Source organism: Trypanosoma conorhini (assembly GCF_003719485.1).
Source record: "Trypanosoma conorhini strain 025E chromosome Unknown Tco_14.4_contig_00239, whole genome shotgun sequence".
Lineage (NCBI taxonomy): Eukaryota > Euglenozoa > Kinetoplastea > Trypanosomatida > Trypanosomatidae > Trypanosoma > Trypanosoma conorhini.
This window is the reverse complement of record NW_021704325.1, coordinates 1-12,255: the sequence shown is the minus strand read 5'-3', so window position 1 is coordinate 12,255 and position 12,255 is coordinate 1. Positions and strand designations below refer to the sequence as shown.

The 12,255-nt window shown below is 59.7% G+C and overlaps 5 protein-coding genes across 5 annotated transcripts, besides 12 other annotated features; all 5 read left to right on the top strand.

The window, feature by feature from the left end:
• Positions 1-260: 260 nt before the first annotated feature.
• Positions 261-286: a microsatellite.
• Positions 287-333: a microsatellite.
• Positions 334-801: 468 nt separating this feature from the next.
• Positions 802-830: a microsatellite.
• A 33-nt stretch (positions 831-863) lies between these two features.
• Positions 864-895: a microsatellite.
• A 179-nt stretch (positions 896-1,074) lies between these two features.
• On the top strand, positions 1,075-2,031 carry Tco025E_04589 (uncharacterized protein; the record flags this gene model as incomplete). The annotated part of the gene is made up of 1 exon (XM_029371499.1): positions 1,075-2,031. One exon carries the CDS (start codon positions 1,075-1,077, stop codon positions 2,029-2,031), a length of 957 nt encoding a protein of 318 aa, XP_029228402.1.
• Tco025E_04588 (uncharacterized protein) lies at positions 2,031-5,360 on the top strand (the record flags this gene model as incomplete). Its single annotated transcript, XM_029371498.1, has 1 exon — positions 2,031-5,360. The coding sequence occupies one exon, from the start codon at positions 2,031-2,033 to the stop codon at positions 5,358-5,360; it is 3,330 nt and encodes a 1,109-aa protein (XP_029228401.1).
• A 177-nt stretch (positions 5,361-5,537) lies between these two features.
• Positions 5,538-5,571: a microsatellite.
• Positions 5,572-5,712: 141 nt separating this feature from the next.
• Positions 5,713-5,736: a microsatellite.
• A 758-nt stretch (positions 5,737-6,494) lies between these two features.
• Positions 6,495-6,546: a sequence feature (A-rich).
• Positions 6,547-6,728: 182 nt separating this feature from the next.
• On the top strand, positions 6,729-9,704 carry Tco025E_04587 (uncharacterized protein; the record flags this gene model as incomplete). The annotated part of the gene is made up of 1 exon (XM_029371497.1): positions 6,729-9,704. The coding sequence occupies one exon, from the start codon at positions 6,729-6,731 to the stop codon at positions 9,702-9,704; it is 2,976 nt and encodes a 991-aa protein (XP_029228400.1).
• Positions 9,705-10,050: 346 nt separating this feature from the next.
• Positions 10,051-10,072: a microsatellite.
• A 39-nt stretch (positions 10,073-10,111) lies between these two features.
• Positions 10,112-10,141: a microsatellite.
• Positions 10,142-10,323: 182 nt separating this feature from the next.
• On the top strand, positions 10,324-10,932 carry Tco025E_04586 (uncharacterized protein; the record flags this gene model as incomplete). Its single annotated transcript, XM_029371496.1, has 1 exon — positions 10,324-10,932. The coding sequence occupies one exon, from the start codon at positions 10,324-10,326 to the stop codon at positions 10,930-10,932; it is 609 nt and encodes a 202-aa protein (XP_029228399.1).
• A 299-nt stretch (positions 10,933-11,231) lies between these two features.
• Positions 11,232-11,256: a microsatellite.
• Positions 11,257-11,317: 61 nt separating this feature from the next.
• Positions 11,318-11,350: a microsatellite.
• Positions 11,351-11,439: 89 nt separating this feature from the next.
• Tco025E_04585 (small GTP-binding protein Rab11) lies at positions 11,440-12,093 on the top strand (the record flags this gene model as incomplete). The annotated part of the gene is made up of 1 exon (XM_029371495.1): positions 11,440-12,093. The coding sequence occupies one exon, from the start codon at positions 11,440-11,442 to the stop codon at positions 12,091-12,093; it is 654 nt and encodes a 217-aa protein (XP_029228398.1).
• Positions 12,094-12,152: 59 nt separating this feature from the next.
• Positions 12,153-12,255: a microsatellite.

The following is a 12,255-nucleotide window of genomic DNA, read 5'->3' as shown; positions in this document are numbered from 1 at the left end:
AAAAAATTTGGATTAAGCGATAAAAACTGTTCGTCGCTGCTGTTGTCTGTATTTTTGATTCATACGTCTCAGGCGGCAAAGGGGCAATGCGTGCGTGAAGCAGCGAGGGAAGGAGGTGCGTCGGCGCCGTTTGCTCTGCGGTGTTGTTGTTTTTCTTTTCTTGCTGTAGTTGCAGACCACTTTCCGGCGTGTCGGCGGCGTCAACTTGTCCTCCTCGCGTCTGTGGCCTCCGCTGCAGCTGCAGCGTACCTGTCGTCTGGCACACACACACACACGCACACGCACAGGCGGGGGAGCACGAGCGTCCCGCACGTACAGCCCCCAGGCAGGCACAGATTTATAAATGCACATAACTGTGCGCTTGCGCCCCAAAGTGAAAAGACCACCAAAAGAATGGAGTTGCTGTGGGCAATTGTGCGCCAACCCAAATTACATTCTTCTGTCTTGTTTTTGGGGAGGCGTGTGCTTCTCAGCGTGTGCATCGCCATGCGAGGTTTCTCATCTGCTGTTGCGTCTTCATTTTGGGGTTCCGCTCCTCTTCTTTTTCTTTTTTTTCCCCCACTGTTTCTCCCTCCTCCTCTCATCTTCCCGCCGTAGTGTTTGGCGTCTCTGCAGGCGAGGGAGCCAGGGAAGGGAGGAAGGAAGGCGCCAAGTGCGGGGAGGGAAAGGGAAAGAGTAACAGCAATAAATAACTAGCAGGATACGACGACAGAGCCTGTAGCTCTTGGCTGAGGGCATCCTTCGCGGCGGGAGAGTTCCTTGCGGGGCACACTTCCCGGATCCTGCGCCTCAGAAGCAAAAAGAGGGGGAAAAGAGAGAGAGAAAGAGAGTCTGAGGATAAAAACAGGGCGAGAGAGACAGTTACATACCCACAGACACCTACACACACACACACGTACAGGGAGTTCAACGCGAAGGGGTAGACGCTGAGGCGAAAGGCGGCACTGTGCGGCAATAACGCCACGTATACACGTACTGTCCTTGCTAAAACCCACAACCATTTAGTGAGGCGCAAAAAGGCGTTTTTGATTGCCGTCGTGAACACAAAAGGAGTCAATATTGGTGGCTGGGGCAATGACCGTCTTTGATTTGGCGGATATGACGGTGGCCTATGTGCAGTATATATACATCCTTGTCTCTATCTCACCGACGAGCTTTCCCGACTTTTACGTGGAACCCTTTCGGAGTCTCCGCTACGTCAGTCTTGAGTTTATGGACAGCTTTAGTAAAGAAAATCGTTACAGAAACCCCCTGGAAATCAAGTTGCCAGACTGGCTACCGCTAGACTACCGTTTGCAATTTGCCTTTATTGTGGTTTTTGCGCCCTTCTTGGTGTCTCTTATTGGCGTCCTCACAGTCTGCTCGACGCTGGCCTTTGGATGGGCCGTTCTGACCTTGGCCGCCCTCTTTTCGATGGTGTTTGGGGCGGTCTTGCTTGCGCAGCCGTGGATCCACTCGACAGAGTCCCTTCCGAAACAGACCCGGGTGCTACTCCTGAGCGTTGGAGCGGCGTCCACCGCGGTGCTCATCCTAATCGGGGCCCTCGGTGTCCACTGCCGGCGGCTGCGTCGCATGCGTGAGCAGGAGGCGATTATGCTGGACATCACCACTGAGAGGAATGAGCCGGCGTGGGCTACCTCACTTGCGGAAAAGGCTGTGACGCGCTCAGAGACCAATCGGCGGGCGCTTGCCGCCTTGACGGCGTATGAGGATAGCAATAAGCGTTACCTGCGCCGTTTCCACCTTGCCGTGATGCTGCCCCAGCTCGTCGTGGCGGTGGTCGTTGTGATGAGTGGTGTTGTATTTGCCGGGCTGCCGCCGATACAGGAGATCCGTTTTCTTCAATTCAGCCCCGTTGGGCACGCCACCGGTTCTATCCTGGTGTTGACAGGCCTTATTACTGTTGTCTGGGCCATCCTCGGCCTGTTCAGAGCCGGTAGACGACTGCATTTGAAGATGTACGACCTCCTCTCGAGCACGATGCTGGGAATTATGCTGATTGCGATTTCCTTCATTTACAGCCTGTTCTGATGAACATGATCAACATTATGTGGTGTGTCAAGGTGAAGTGTGACGTCGGGGAGTGGATAGGGCCCCCAGGGAGCATAAGCAATGTCTCCGGCAACTCCGCCGTGTGGGGCGCACCAGTCTCCCCTTGCTCCCCTTGCAATTTTTCCATGCACGCGCAGAACTGTCCCGCCGCCCTACAAATGGAGCTTTGCGGGAATGCCGTCACCCACTCCCTCCTTGCCTACGACCCATCTGTGCCGTGTAGCGAGGTGAATCTTTTTTACAAGCTCGCCGTGCTTGTGATTCTGCTCTCTTACACGGTAGCATACCCGATTTTTCTGGTGGTTGTGGCAGACCGGGGGAGCAAGATTCTGGAGAGGGAGTACCCGCTTGACAAGCGCCTCATGGATGAGTTTACCGAGAAGGAGCTTTATTACGAAAAGGCCCGCAAGTCAGCCAATGTCTCGGCACCCGTGTACCAGGCCTACCGCCGCAGCTACCGCAAGGCGCGTCTCACCTTTCTGCTTCAAAGGGTCTTTTTAGTGACAATCGGTTGTCTGACGAGCCGAGGCATTAAGGACGACCTGTCATGGATCGGCCTGGCGCTTGTCCTTCTGGTTTGCATGGCATACTTTTTGTACACCGTCCTGCTGCACCCCTACGCCCGTCCTGTGGAAAACATTTACGGGGCCACGCAACAATTCACTATTGCGTGTGTGGCCTCCGTTGGGGTGGTGGGGCAGCGGCTTGGAAGGCGCGCCATTCCGTTTGGGGTGGCTGTACTGTTGGCTGTGATCATGGTTGTTGCCCCTTTGGCCGCACTCACCGTTGGTCTCGTGCGGACCTTCCGGCAGGACCGCGAGCGTGCAGAGCGACTGCAGCGACGCCTCCAAGAAGGCTTTGCGGTGGTGAGGAAAGCTCCCCAGGCCTCCTCCACGTCAAACGCCGGGGGGGACGACGCCCTGCCCGGCCTCGTGGGCGAGAGCGTAGAAAGTTGGAAGGGCGGGGGCGGGAAGGCGTCTGGTGGCGGTGCCGCGCGTGCGGCGAGGCGAGAGCGGCAAGACCGGGGGAGCAACTCTTCCCGCAAGCTGCGTCTCTCCAACAGCCGTGGGAGCGGTTCTGGGACACACGCGGCGAAGCCGCCGCCGGCCAGGGAGGTGTGTGAAGCAGACGCGGGATCCTTTGCGGGGCCGCGCCAGCACTGCTCGCAGAAGGGGTCGTGCTCCCTGCAGGGGCGTTCGGCCCACGGGGTCAATCTGGCCGACCCCACAGCAGAGGAGCAGCCGATGGAACTCACGCCGCACCCAGGCGACGCCGGAGTTGCGCGAGCCGCGCCCTCCGCGTCGCAGCAGAGTCCAGCTGCGGAAGTAAGTTACGGCTTTGAGTTCCCTGAGGATGACTACTTCAAGGATGCGCGGCGATTTATACCCGCCGTGTACTTTGCCGGGTTTGACGATCTATTGTTGCTCCTCTCTGGGGACGCGGCGAAGAAGGAAGCAGAGCGGCAGCGGCTGCTGCACGCGGAGGAAACTGGAAAGTGGAGCGTTGAAGGAACACTGCGGAATTTCTTTTCATTCTTCTCCACCCTCCGTGGACAACTGGTGCCGCGGAACACCACTCCGGGACAGAAGGAGCCGCTGGTCGCTGGGGCGGAGGAGCTGCAGTCCACCACCCCCCGCGGGGGCACAAGGAATAGGAAGGAGGAGGCGGCGGCGGCGGCGGCGGAGGCGGCGGTGTCTGGCGGGCAAGAAGGTCAGAAAACGACCGGCGATGTGAAAAGCCATCCAACTGCCAATGCCCCACGGAAGAGTGTGTTTTTTCGCTGCTGGAAGCGTTGGCGCAAGGCGCTCAACATTCACGACAGCTCACTGCAGTATGCCGACGTGCTGGAGAGGCGAAGGAAGTTGCGGAAGTCAACGGGGCTGCGGGAGCGGCCTTTTTGGCTAGAGCCCTCCGAAGCACAGCAGCAGACGTACAACGTCCCGGGAAGCTCGTCGCCGTCGCATTGCGCGAGAGAGAACCGCGCGGTGGCGTCCGAGCGAAATGCCGCCGGGGAGTTCACGGCGTTTTCGAGACTGAAGCAGCGGAAGAACCTGCACCACCCTCCCATTGTGCTGGACCGCAAGCGAGCCCATTCGTTTGCCGGTGGTCCCCCGTCTAGCTCGGATGAGGTGGAAGTACTGCTCAGCAGCTCGGGGCGGAGGACCCCCGATGAGCACGCCTCCGCGGAGCATGCGGATCCGCCGAAGAGAACGCCGCCAAAGACGTTGGTGTCGCTCGTGGATCGCGGATCGGAGGCAGCTCCAACGGAGTTCAATGAGCCGCAGGGGCAGGAGGGCTCGGTCTCAATGACAGCGCGGTTCGAGTGTATTTTGAACGCAGAGAGGCAGGTGCAAAGGCTTGAGCACCTGTGTCAGCGGGAGCTGCAAACTCGGTACGACGGGGACCGCCGCCCGACGGTGTATGCCGCCGTCTACCCAAAGGTGAACCTGGAGGGGGTGGATGTCACCGATTGGGACGAGTTTATGCAGCAGCTACTCGCCGAGATCTCCTACTCCGAAGCGAGCTCGGCGGGGGACTCCCTCTCGGTTTCACGGAGGACGGGGTCGGAGTGCGCGTCAGAATCCACGTCGCTGCGGGAAGGCGTGGCTTCAGGCAGCCCAACCCTAACCCCTGGAGGAAAAGGGCGAAAGTCACGAAAGGAGACGCTGGGCGCATCCGTTGGCCACGGCGCTGAGGCGGACCTGCGGCCTCTCCCCATACCGTCCACGGCACCCAGCCGCGTCAAGTTGCTGCTGCGCCACTTTGTGCTGCGTCGTCGCCTCAGCGAGGTATTTAAGGAGCAGCGGACGCGGCTTCGTGCGCTGCAGCAGGCAGTGGACTTCCGCATTGCCGACACCATCAAGAAGTACATGCAGTGGTTTTTTCTTGCCCTGAGCGTTTGCACAACGGTGGCCCTCGTCCTCTGTCTGTGTGGAATGCTGCAGGGGAGGAAGCCCGACTTCGTGGATGGCCTCTGGCGCGACAACAGCGTGGAGCGAGAGCTGATGGGCCACGACAGCTGGGAAAGCTTCACAGAGCACTGCTGCTGTCTCTCCAGGGAAAACCTCACCGCCACCTACCCGTACTACCTCTTGGACGTGGAGAATTGGCTGTGCGACGACGGTCGCGTCAAGCAACGCGTCCGGCGCGACGCGTATGAAAGCACCGTGGTGAGTGGTTACAGCCTGCGGGATCTCTGCGGGATGACGTTCTACAAGGGCTGTCATCCCTTCGTGACCCCCGACGGCCGCGTAGAACTACTGGGCTGCAGTGAGACGGTGACGGAGATGGAAAAGAAACGCTGGTGACGCATGTGCGACGTGTGCTCGAGATAAGCCAGCGCGAGAAAATTAAAAAAAAAGACGACGCGTGTGTGTGAAATCACGGGCAAGTACCTGATGGGCCAGCCACATCAATCTGAAAAAAACAACCGAAGCAGCAGCTCACTCTGTGCTGCATACCGTGCACGCGCACGCACACACTGCATACTATATAACTATATAACTATATATATATATACTCTTTGTGTGCGCTTTATACGTGTAGTCTAAGTAAAGAAGAAGACGTTTTGGAAGTTTTTCCTCGCATCCGCGATGAGTCTCTTTGATTTTTGGCTTTTTATTGCCGGTTCTCCCGCTTTCCCTTTTTGTGTTGTGCCGGCTCTCTCTCTCTCTCTACCTGTCTATATTTTGCCTTGTGCGTGTATGCGCTGCTGCGCTCTCCCTTGTGTTTTGGCGCGTGTTGCCGCCGCGGTGGTTCGCTTCTCCCGTCCGAGGGCTGTCAGGACGACGGCTTTGAGGGGGCGCCGCAGAGGGAAATTACGGAGGGTGATGTCTACTCACGCGCACACACGCGCGCGCGCTGGTACCTGACGGGGGCAAAAACGAGCGGGAGGAGGGCGGTGAAAATGTGTCGTGAAAGTAGTTTTTGTCCTTTCAGGGTGAGCCCGTGCAAGTTCCCGGGGGAGCGCACCCGTGGCCGCGTGGAAAATGTAGCTGCCGTTTTATTTTTCCCTTCTTTCTTGATGTCTGAAGCCTTTTGCACACCTGGGCGTGTTTCGTTTCTCTTCGTTTGCTTGTAATGTTGTTGCATGACGTTTCCGTCGTCCTGCTGTTTGTTTTGCCTGCGTCTCCTCTGTAATCTCTTGCTTCGACCTCCCGGGGGAGCCCCACGCGCCGCGAACGCCGCGGGGAGGTGTCGTATTGTGCTTCTGCCTCTCTGTGAGGGTCGACGGCCTGCACGCTGTGCGGGGAAGGCGCGTGCGGGTGGCGGGCCCGCGGCGTGCCGGCGGCGCGAACGCAGCGGAGCGGCGGAAGGGGATTTCCCGGCCTTGTGCTTCGCCGCGGTTTTATGGGCGGCGCCTCCCAGTCCCCCTTCTTCTCTCTCTCTCTGTGGGCGTGTGACCGCTTCCGCCGCTCCTCCTCCCGTCCTTCATAATTACGTTTTTTTTTCTGTTTTTTTTGTTTGTTTTTTTTTTTTAGTTTTGCTTCTTTTCCGTATTATTGTTCTTGCTCTCTTGCCAGTGTGGCTTGTCCGTTTTGCTCTATACCTTCTTGCTGTCTGCTTCGCTCTGCCGTCTCCTTCCGCACCGGCCAACGTTGGCCATGCTGAGAGGTAAAGGGGCACGCCCACATGGGTGTGTGCATGCTCGTGCATAGGCTGACATTGAGACGAGAATGATCTACGATGTGCTGGAGCTGCTGATGAACTACTTGCAGTACCTCTACCTCCTCGTGGGGATCGCCCCGAGCGTGTTTCCCACGCTCTACCGCTCCCCTTTCTGGCTTGTGGATATTGTGTTGCGTGGGGTATTCTCCAGCGGCAGCGACGGCAACGCAGACAGCCACAGCGAGGCCGCTCTGCAGGCGGAGAGTCTCGCTGGGGAGGAGGGTGGAGCTCTCGGCCTGCGCGTGCCATCCTGGCTGCCCACGGATTTGCGCCTCACCTTCGCCCTCACAAACGTCGTGGCCCCCCTCCTGCTTGTGTTTCTCTCCACGCTATTGCTGGGACCACCGCATTGCACGGCCTTTGCCTATCTTCTGTCTGCGTCGGTCTTCTTGACCGTGGCGGGCGCCCTGCTGCTGCTCTTCTTGCAGCGGCAGCCGCCGGCCACAGATGAGGCGTGGCAAAGCGGGCCGACGCTGGCGGCCCTCGCCCGCGGCGTCTCCACGCAGGGAGCGGTCATCATCACAGCGGTGGGCGCGGCTGCTGTCGCCGTGCTGCTCGTCCTCGGCATCGTCCTCCGCCTGGTGCTGGGCGCACGGGAGCGGGCACGCGTGCTGGAGCGGCTACGCCAGTTTGAGTCTGCCCCAGACGCGGCGGAGGAGCTTGTGGCCCGGCGGCTGCTGTACGCGGATGACGCGGGCCCGGGCAACGGCGAGGAGATGGAAAAGGAGGCCTGGGTTCAGCGGGCCAAGGCGGAGATGGCCCACCAACGACTTCTCTGGCGACGCCATAAAGGGACGCGCGCCTTCTCGCTGCCGTGGACGTTGCTAAAATTGCTCGTCTCCCTCGGCGGCTTTGCCGCCGCGTTTGTGTTTGCACTTGCACCCGGGCACGCGGTGGTGATCGCGATTCGTGTCGGGCAGGTGTGCTACCCGCTTGCCGCGGCGTCGTTCCTCCTGGCACTCCTGTTTGCCGTCGCACTTGTGTTGGGGCTGACGCGAAGCGGCCGGCTGCGGCTCTTTGCGATCAAACTCTGGCTGCGCCGCATGCTGCTCGGCGTGGTGTTCCTCGCGGTGTCGTTCATGTACTCCCCGATCCTGCGCAGCACCATCAATTTGTTTCCCTGCCAGACGGTGGCGTGTGCGGCGTCCGACGGCGACGGTGACGCGTTCAGTGGCTCGGCTGCGACTGCCTGCGTGCAAGGCACACGACGGCGCACCATCGCACGCCTCTCTGCAGACGCAGGCGTGCCTTGCAGCGGCGTCGATGGTTTCATGACAGCCGCCGCCCTTCTTGCCTCCTCCGCCTACGCCGTCTTTTTTCTCCTCCTCTACGGGTTAGTTACCCGCCGGGCGCTGCGTGCACTTCAGCAGTACCCGTTGCCCGACTCGGCGACCAGGACCTCGCCCCCGTCTGCGTGGACGGAGGCGCAGCGAGCAGACATCGGGGCGACCTTTGCCGGCGACGTCACCGCCACCTCCCCCGTCCTGCCGCCGCCGCCGCCGCTGGGCTCGCGTCTGAGGCAGACAGCGAGGCAGGAGGATGTGATTTACCGCGCACGTGTGTCCTCCTCAGAGAATGAGGCGAAGTTTCTCTACTCCCCGTACGCCTATGCGTTCCGCTACTTCAAACTGGTTGTGGTGGCGCAAAAGACGGCCACAGTCGTCGTCTCCACGTTGATGCGCGAAGGAAGCGGAGTGGGGAGCCCGTGGATGGGGTTTGCCGCCTGTGTGGTGATCCATGCCGGCTTGGGGGTTGCCTTGGTTGTCTGTCGTCCCTACGCCCAACCGCTGGAGTTTGTGCTAAGCCTGGCGCTCCAGCTCATGCTCTCCGTGCTAGCCGCGATGGGGCTGACCTCCGCGCTGGCCTCCACCGCCGCGCCGTTGCCGCTGTGGAGTTTCGTGACCACCTGCCTCTTTCTGGTGCCGTGCGCGGCGATGGTGGTGGGAGGAGTCCTGACGCTGCGCCGGCACCCCCATCCCACGTTGTGTGGCAAACGTGACGCCAAGCGGCCTCCGTGTCGTGCGGGGCGTCGCTTCTGCGATGGATGGGGCCTGCGGCTGTCGGGGTGCTGCCTTCGAGGCAACAAGGGAGGAGCTGGGAGCTGGTATGAGCAGTTCGGCCGCAGCCGCCTGCAGCACGAGATCTTCGTCCCTGCCCTGTACTTTGCGCGAGACACGCGGGCCCTGGCCGCGGCTGCTGGCAACGACGAAGCGAAGAACGAAGAGGCCGCTGCCGCAGGGCGTGCTTCACCGCTCTGGGATCCGGTGGGGACGCCACGGACGCCTACGAACAAATGCAGCCTCTTCCTACTGGAATCGCAGCGGCATGCCACGAGCGACGGAAGGGTGCGTGCAAGGCGACAGTGGGCACGTCTCCGCGCTGCCGTCTTTGCAGGCCGTTTTTCTGGCCTCGGTAACCAACACCGGCGAAATTCTGCGGAGGCACCCATCTCTTCTTGGCGTGCGGCGGCGGCGGCGGCGGCAACTTCGGCGATGACGACGCCCTTTTCACCCATTCGGTTGCCGGCGGAACCGCCGTCGCACAGTCTTGCCATGACCACGCTCCTCGCCTCTGTGGCAAATGAGACCCGCTGGGAGACGTCCCCGTACTTCAGCACAAAGAAAAAATCGCGGCCCTGGCAGGAGCAGCAGGGCTGCAGGGAGTTGGGTGAGTCCCCCTCACCCCTCTCTTCCTCCTCGCCTCCACGAGAGGCACGCCGGCGGGAGGCCTTCCTGGAGCGGGTTCGGGTTTTTTCGGCCCGCCAGCGCCTGCTTACGCTGCACTACCGGCAAAAGCGGCATCTCCTGCTGCTGCAGCGCGCCGTGGATTGCTTGATCAATGCGCAGGTGGCGCAGACGATGCGGTATCTTTTGCTCTTTCTGGGCGTCACAACGGCCGCGGCTGCTGCCCTCTGCATTTGCGGGATGCTACGCGTGGAGGGAAATTACGTACCGTCGTCGCTGGAATGCACCACGGTGAGATAATATGGGCCTCTTTCTGCCCCTTCTTTTTTTTCTTACTATTACTTTTGTAGCGTGCGTCATTTGTGGGTTAAATGTGCTACTCATTGCGCTCACTCCGCCTCCCTCTCTCTCTATGCATTAAGAAGCAGCTGGAAACTTCACCCGTGGAGTGTTTCTGGCCACGTCAGTGAAGTTCCTCGACTTCAGCTGGTTCCCCCCACCACCACCCCCTGCATGTATATATATATATTTTTTTTTCTGGGTTTTGTTTCATTCCTTTGCGGCTGCCTTTTTTTTTGTGTGTGTGTGTGGCTGTTTGATGCTGCCGTGTGCGTTTCTGTTGGGATTCCCACGGGGCAGGGGCACCTGCGTGCGTGCGTGCGTGTGTGGCTCCCTCTGCCGAACGGTTCCCGGGCGGTGCGGGGCGGGCCGACTGCCCCTCCCGCCGCCGCCGCCGCGTCTTCCCACGCAACTGCCGCGCTCCTCCCGCGCCCTGCGGGGGGAGTCGAGTCAAGCGATTTAAAAAAAAAACGTAAGTTGTACATTTTATCTTCTTCTCGTCTGTGCTGCCTCGTGGTTCAGGCTGAGGGGTTTAAGGTTCGCCGGACGACAAGAACAAATAGTAACAGTAGCAAGAATCATGGCGCTGGAATGCATGTCTGCTGTGCTCAGCTTTTTGCGGAAATTTCTCTCTCTCATTCTCGGCGTCCTGCTGGCTATTTTCACGCTTCTGTACGTCATCGGCACCGGCCGTGTGATTACGCTGGAGCAAAACTTTGCCCACGCCGGCTTTGCCCACTTTCTGGGCATTATATTCTCCATCGTCACGGTGATTTGCTACATTTCTCTGCACTTTGTCCCTCGCAAGGCCTACCGCCTGCTCTACTTCATCTCCGTCATGCTGGTGATCACGATGTTCCTCGTGGCCCACTCGCTCGGCCTCTCCGCCCCCGTCATGAGCGACTGCAACGAGCTGGGCCTCCTCAACTACAGCGAGATTGTGGGGAAGTGGAAGAAGATGGGGACGATGGGTGTCATCTTCAACAACGCGACCAACTCGAAGGAGGTCATCGGCAAGCTTGGCGAGCCCGTGCGCAACTGCGTGCCGCAGGAGCTCACCTTCGCCAGCGCGCTGCTGATGCTCATCCTGCAGGTGATTGCCCTCTTTGACGTGCAGAAGGTGCTCCTGACGCGCGTGAAGTCGAAGACGTACGGCGAGCGCTTCGTGGAGATGGGCATCAGCAGCTAGGCGGCGGAGGGGGAACAAAAATCAAAAAAGTACGGTGATGAAACCCAAAAACAAAACAAAAAAAACTGAGCCTCTCTAGTGAGAGAGGCAAAGTATGTAGAGGAACGGGACGGAATGAAGAAGCGTCGAAGAAGCGAGGCAACAAGCGCAGTAAAAAAGGGAAGTAACAAGAAAAGAAAAAAAACACACACACACGCACTAAATATTGCACAGATGCAGTAGTACACGTTATGCGTTGCCGCTGGGGCCCACCGGCGTCCCGGCTGTCGTGCCTTCCTCCCGCGGCATTGGCGGCTTGCCCTCCTCCTCTTCCTCCTCCTCCTCTGCACCGCACTCGCCGTGCGGCGGGACGGAAGGTATACGGTTGACCCAACAGTGTTTTATCCACCCACCCACACACACACACACACACACAACAGAGAATAGCTCTCTGCTTGTGCGCTAGGAGGAAGACACAGCCAACGCGAAAGCAAAAAGAAGGGGGTGGGGAAAGTAAAGGCGGCGACGATGGAGGACACGAACTTGACCTTCAAGGTTGTCATCATCGGCGACAGCGGGGTTGGCAAGTCGAACCTCATGACGCGCTACACGGCGAACGAGTTCAGCCAGGACACCCCCGCCACCATCGGCGTCGAGTTCATGACAAAGAGCATTAAGATTGAGGGGCGCGACGCGAAGGTGCAGATTTGGGACACCGCAGGGCAGGAGCGGTTCCGCGCCATCTCGCGCTCCATCTACCACGGCGCAAAGGGCGCCATGCTCGTCTACGACATCACGAACCAAACCTCATTTGACTCCATTCCGACGTGGCTGCAGGAGCTGCGCGTGTTTGTGCCGGCAACGTGCTCCATCTTCCTCATCGGCAACAAGTGCGACCTGGAGCACCTCCGGGTGGTGAAGAAGGAGGTGGCCGACCGCTTTGCCCGTGAAAACGGCCTCTCCTTTCTCGAGACCTCCGCCCTCGAGAAGACGAACGTAGACAAGGCCTTTGAGTGGCTGGCAAAGTCCGTCTACGACCTCGTCGTGGCGCCTGTCGACGCGGCGGGGAGCAAGCGGCCGCCGCTGAACGCCGGCGCGAACTCGAAGCGGCCGGTCAGCCTCGGCGCGGGCAACGCCGGGCAGGCGCCTGGCAAGAAGGAGGGCGGCGGTGGCTGTTGCTAACAAAACCAAAAACAAAAAGGTAAAACAAAAAAAGAAGAAGAGGGAAAAACGCAGTGGCGGGGGGAGGAAGGAAGGAGGGAGGGCGGTTTAGGAAAGTGCAGGGGAGGAGGAGGAGGAGGAGGTGGTGGTGGTGGTGTGTGCGTGGAGGGAGTGGGGGGGGGG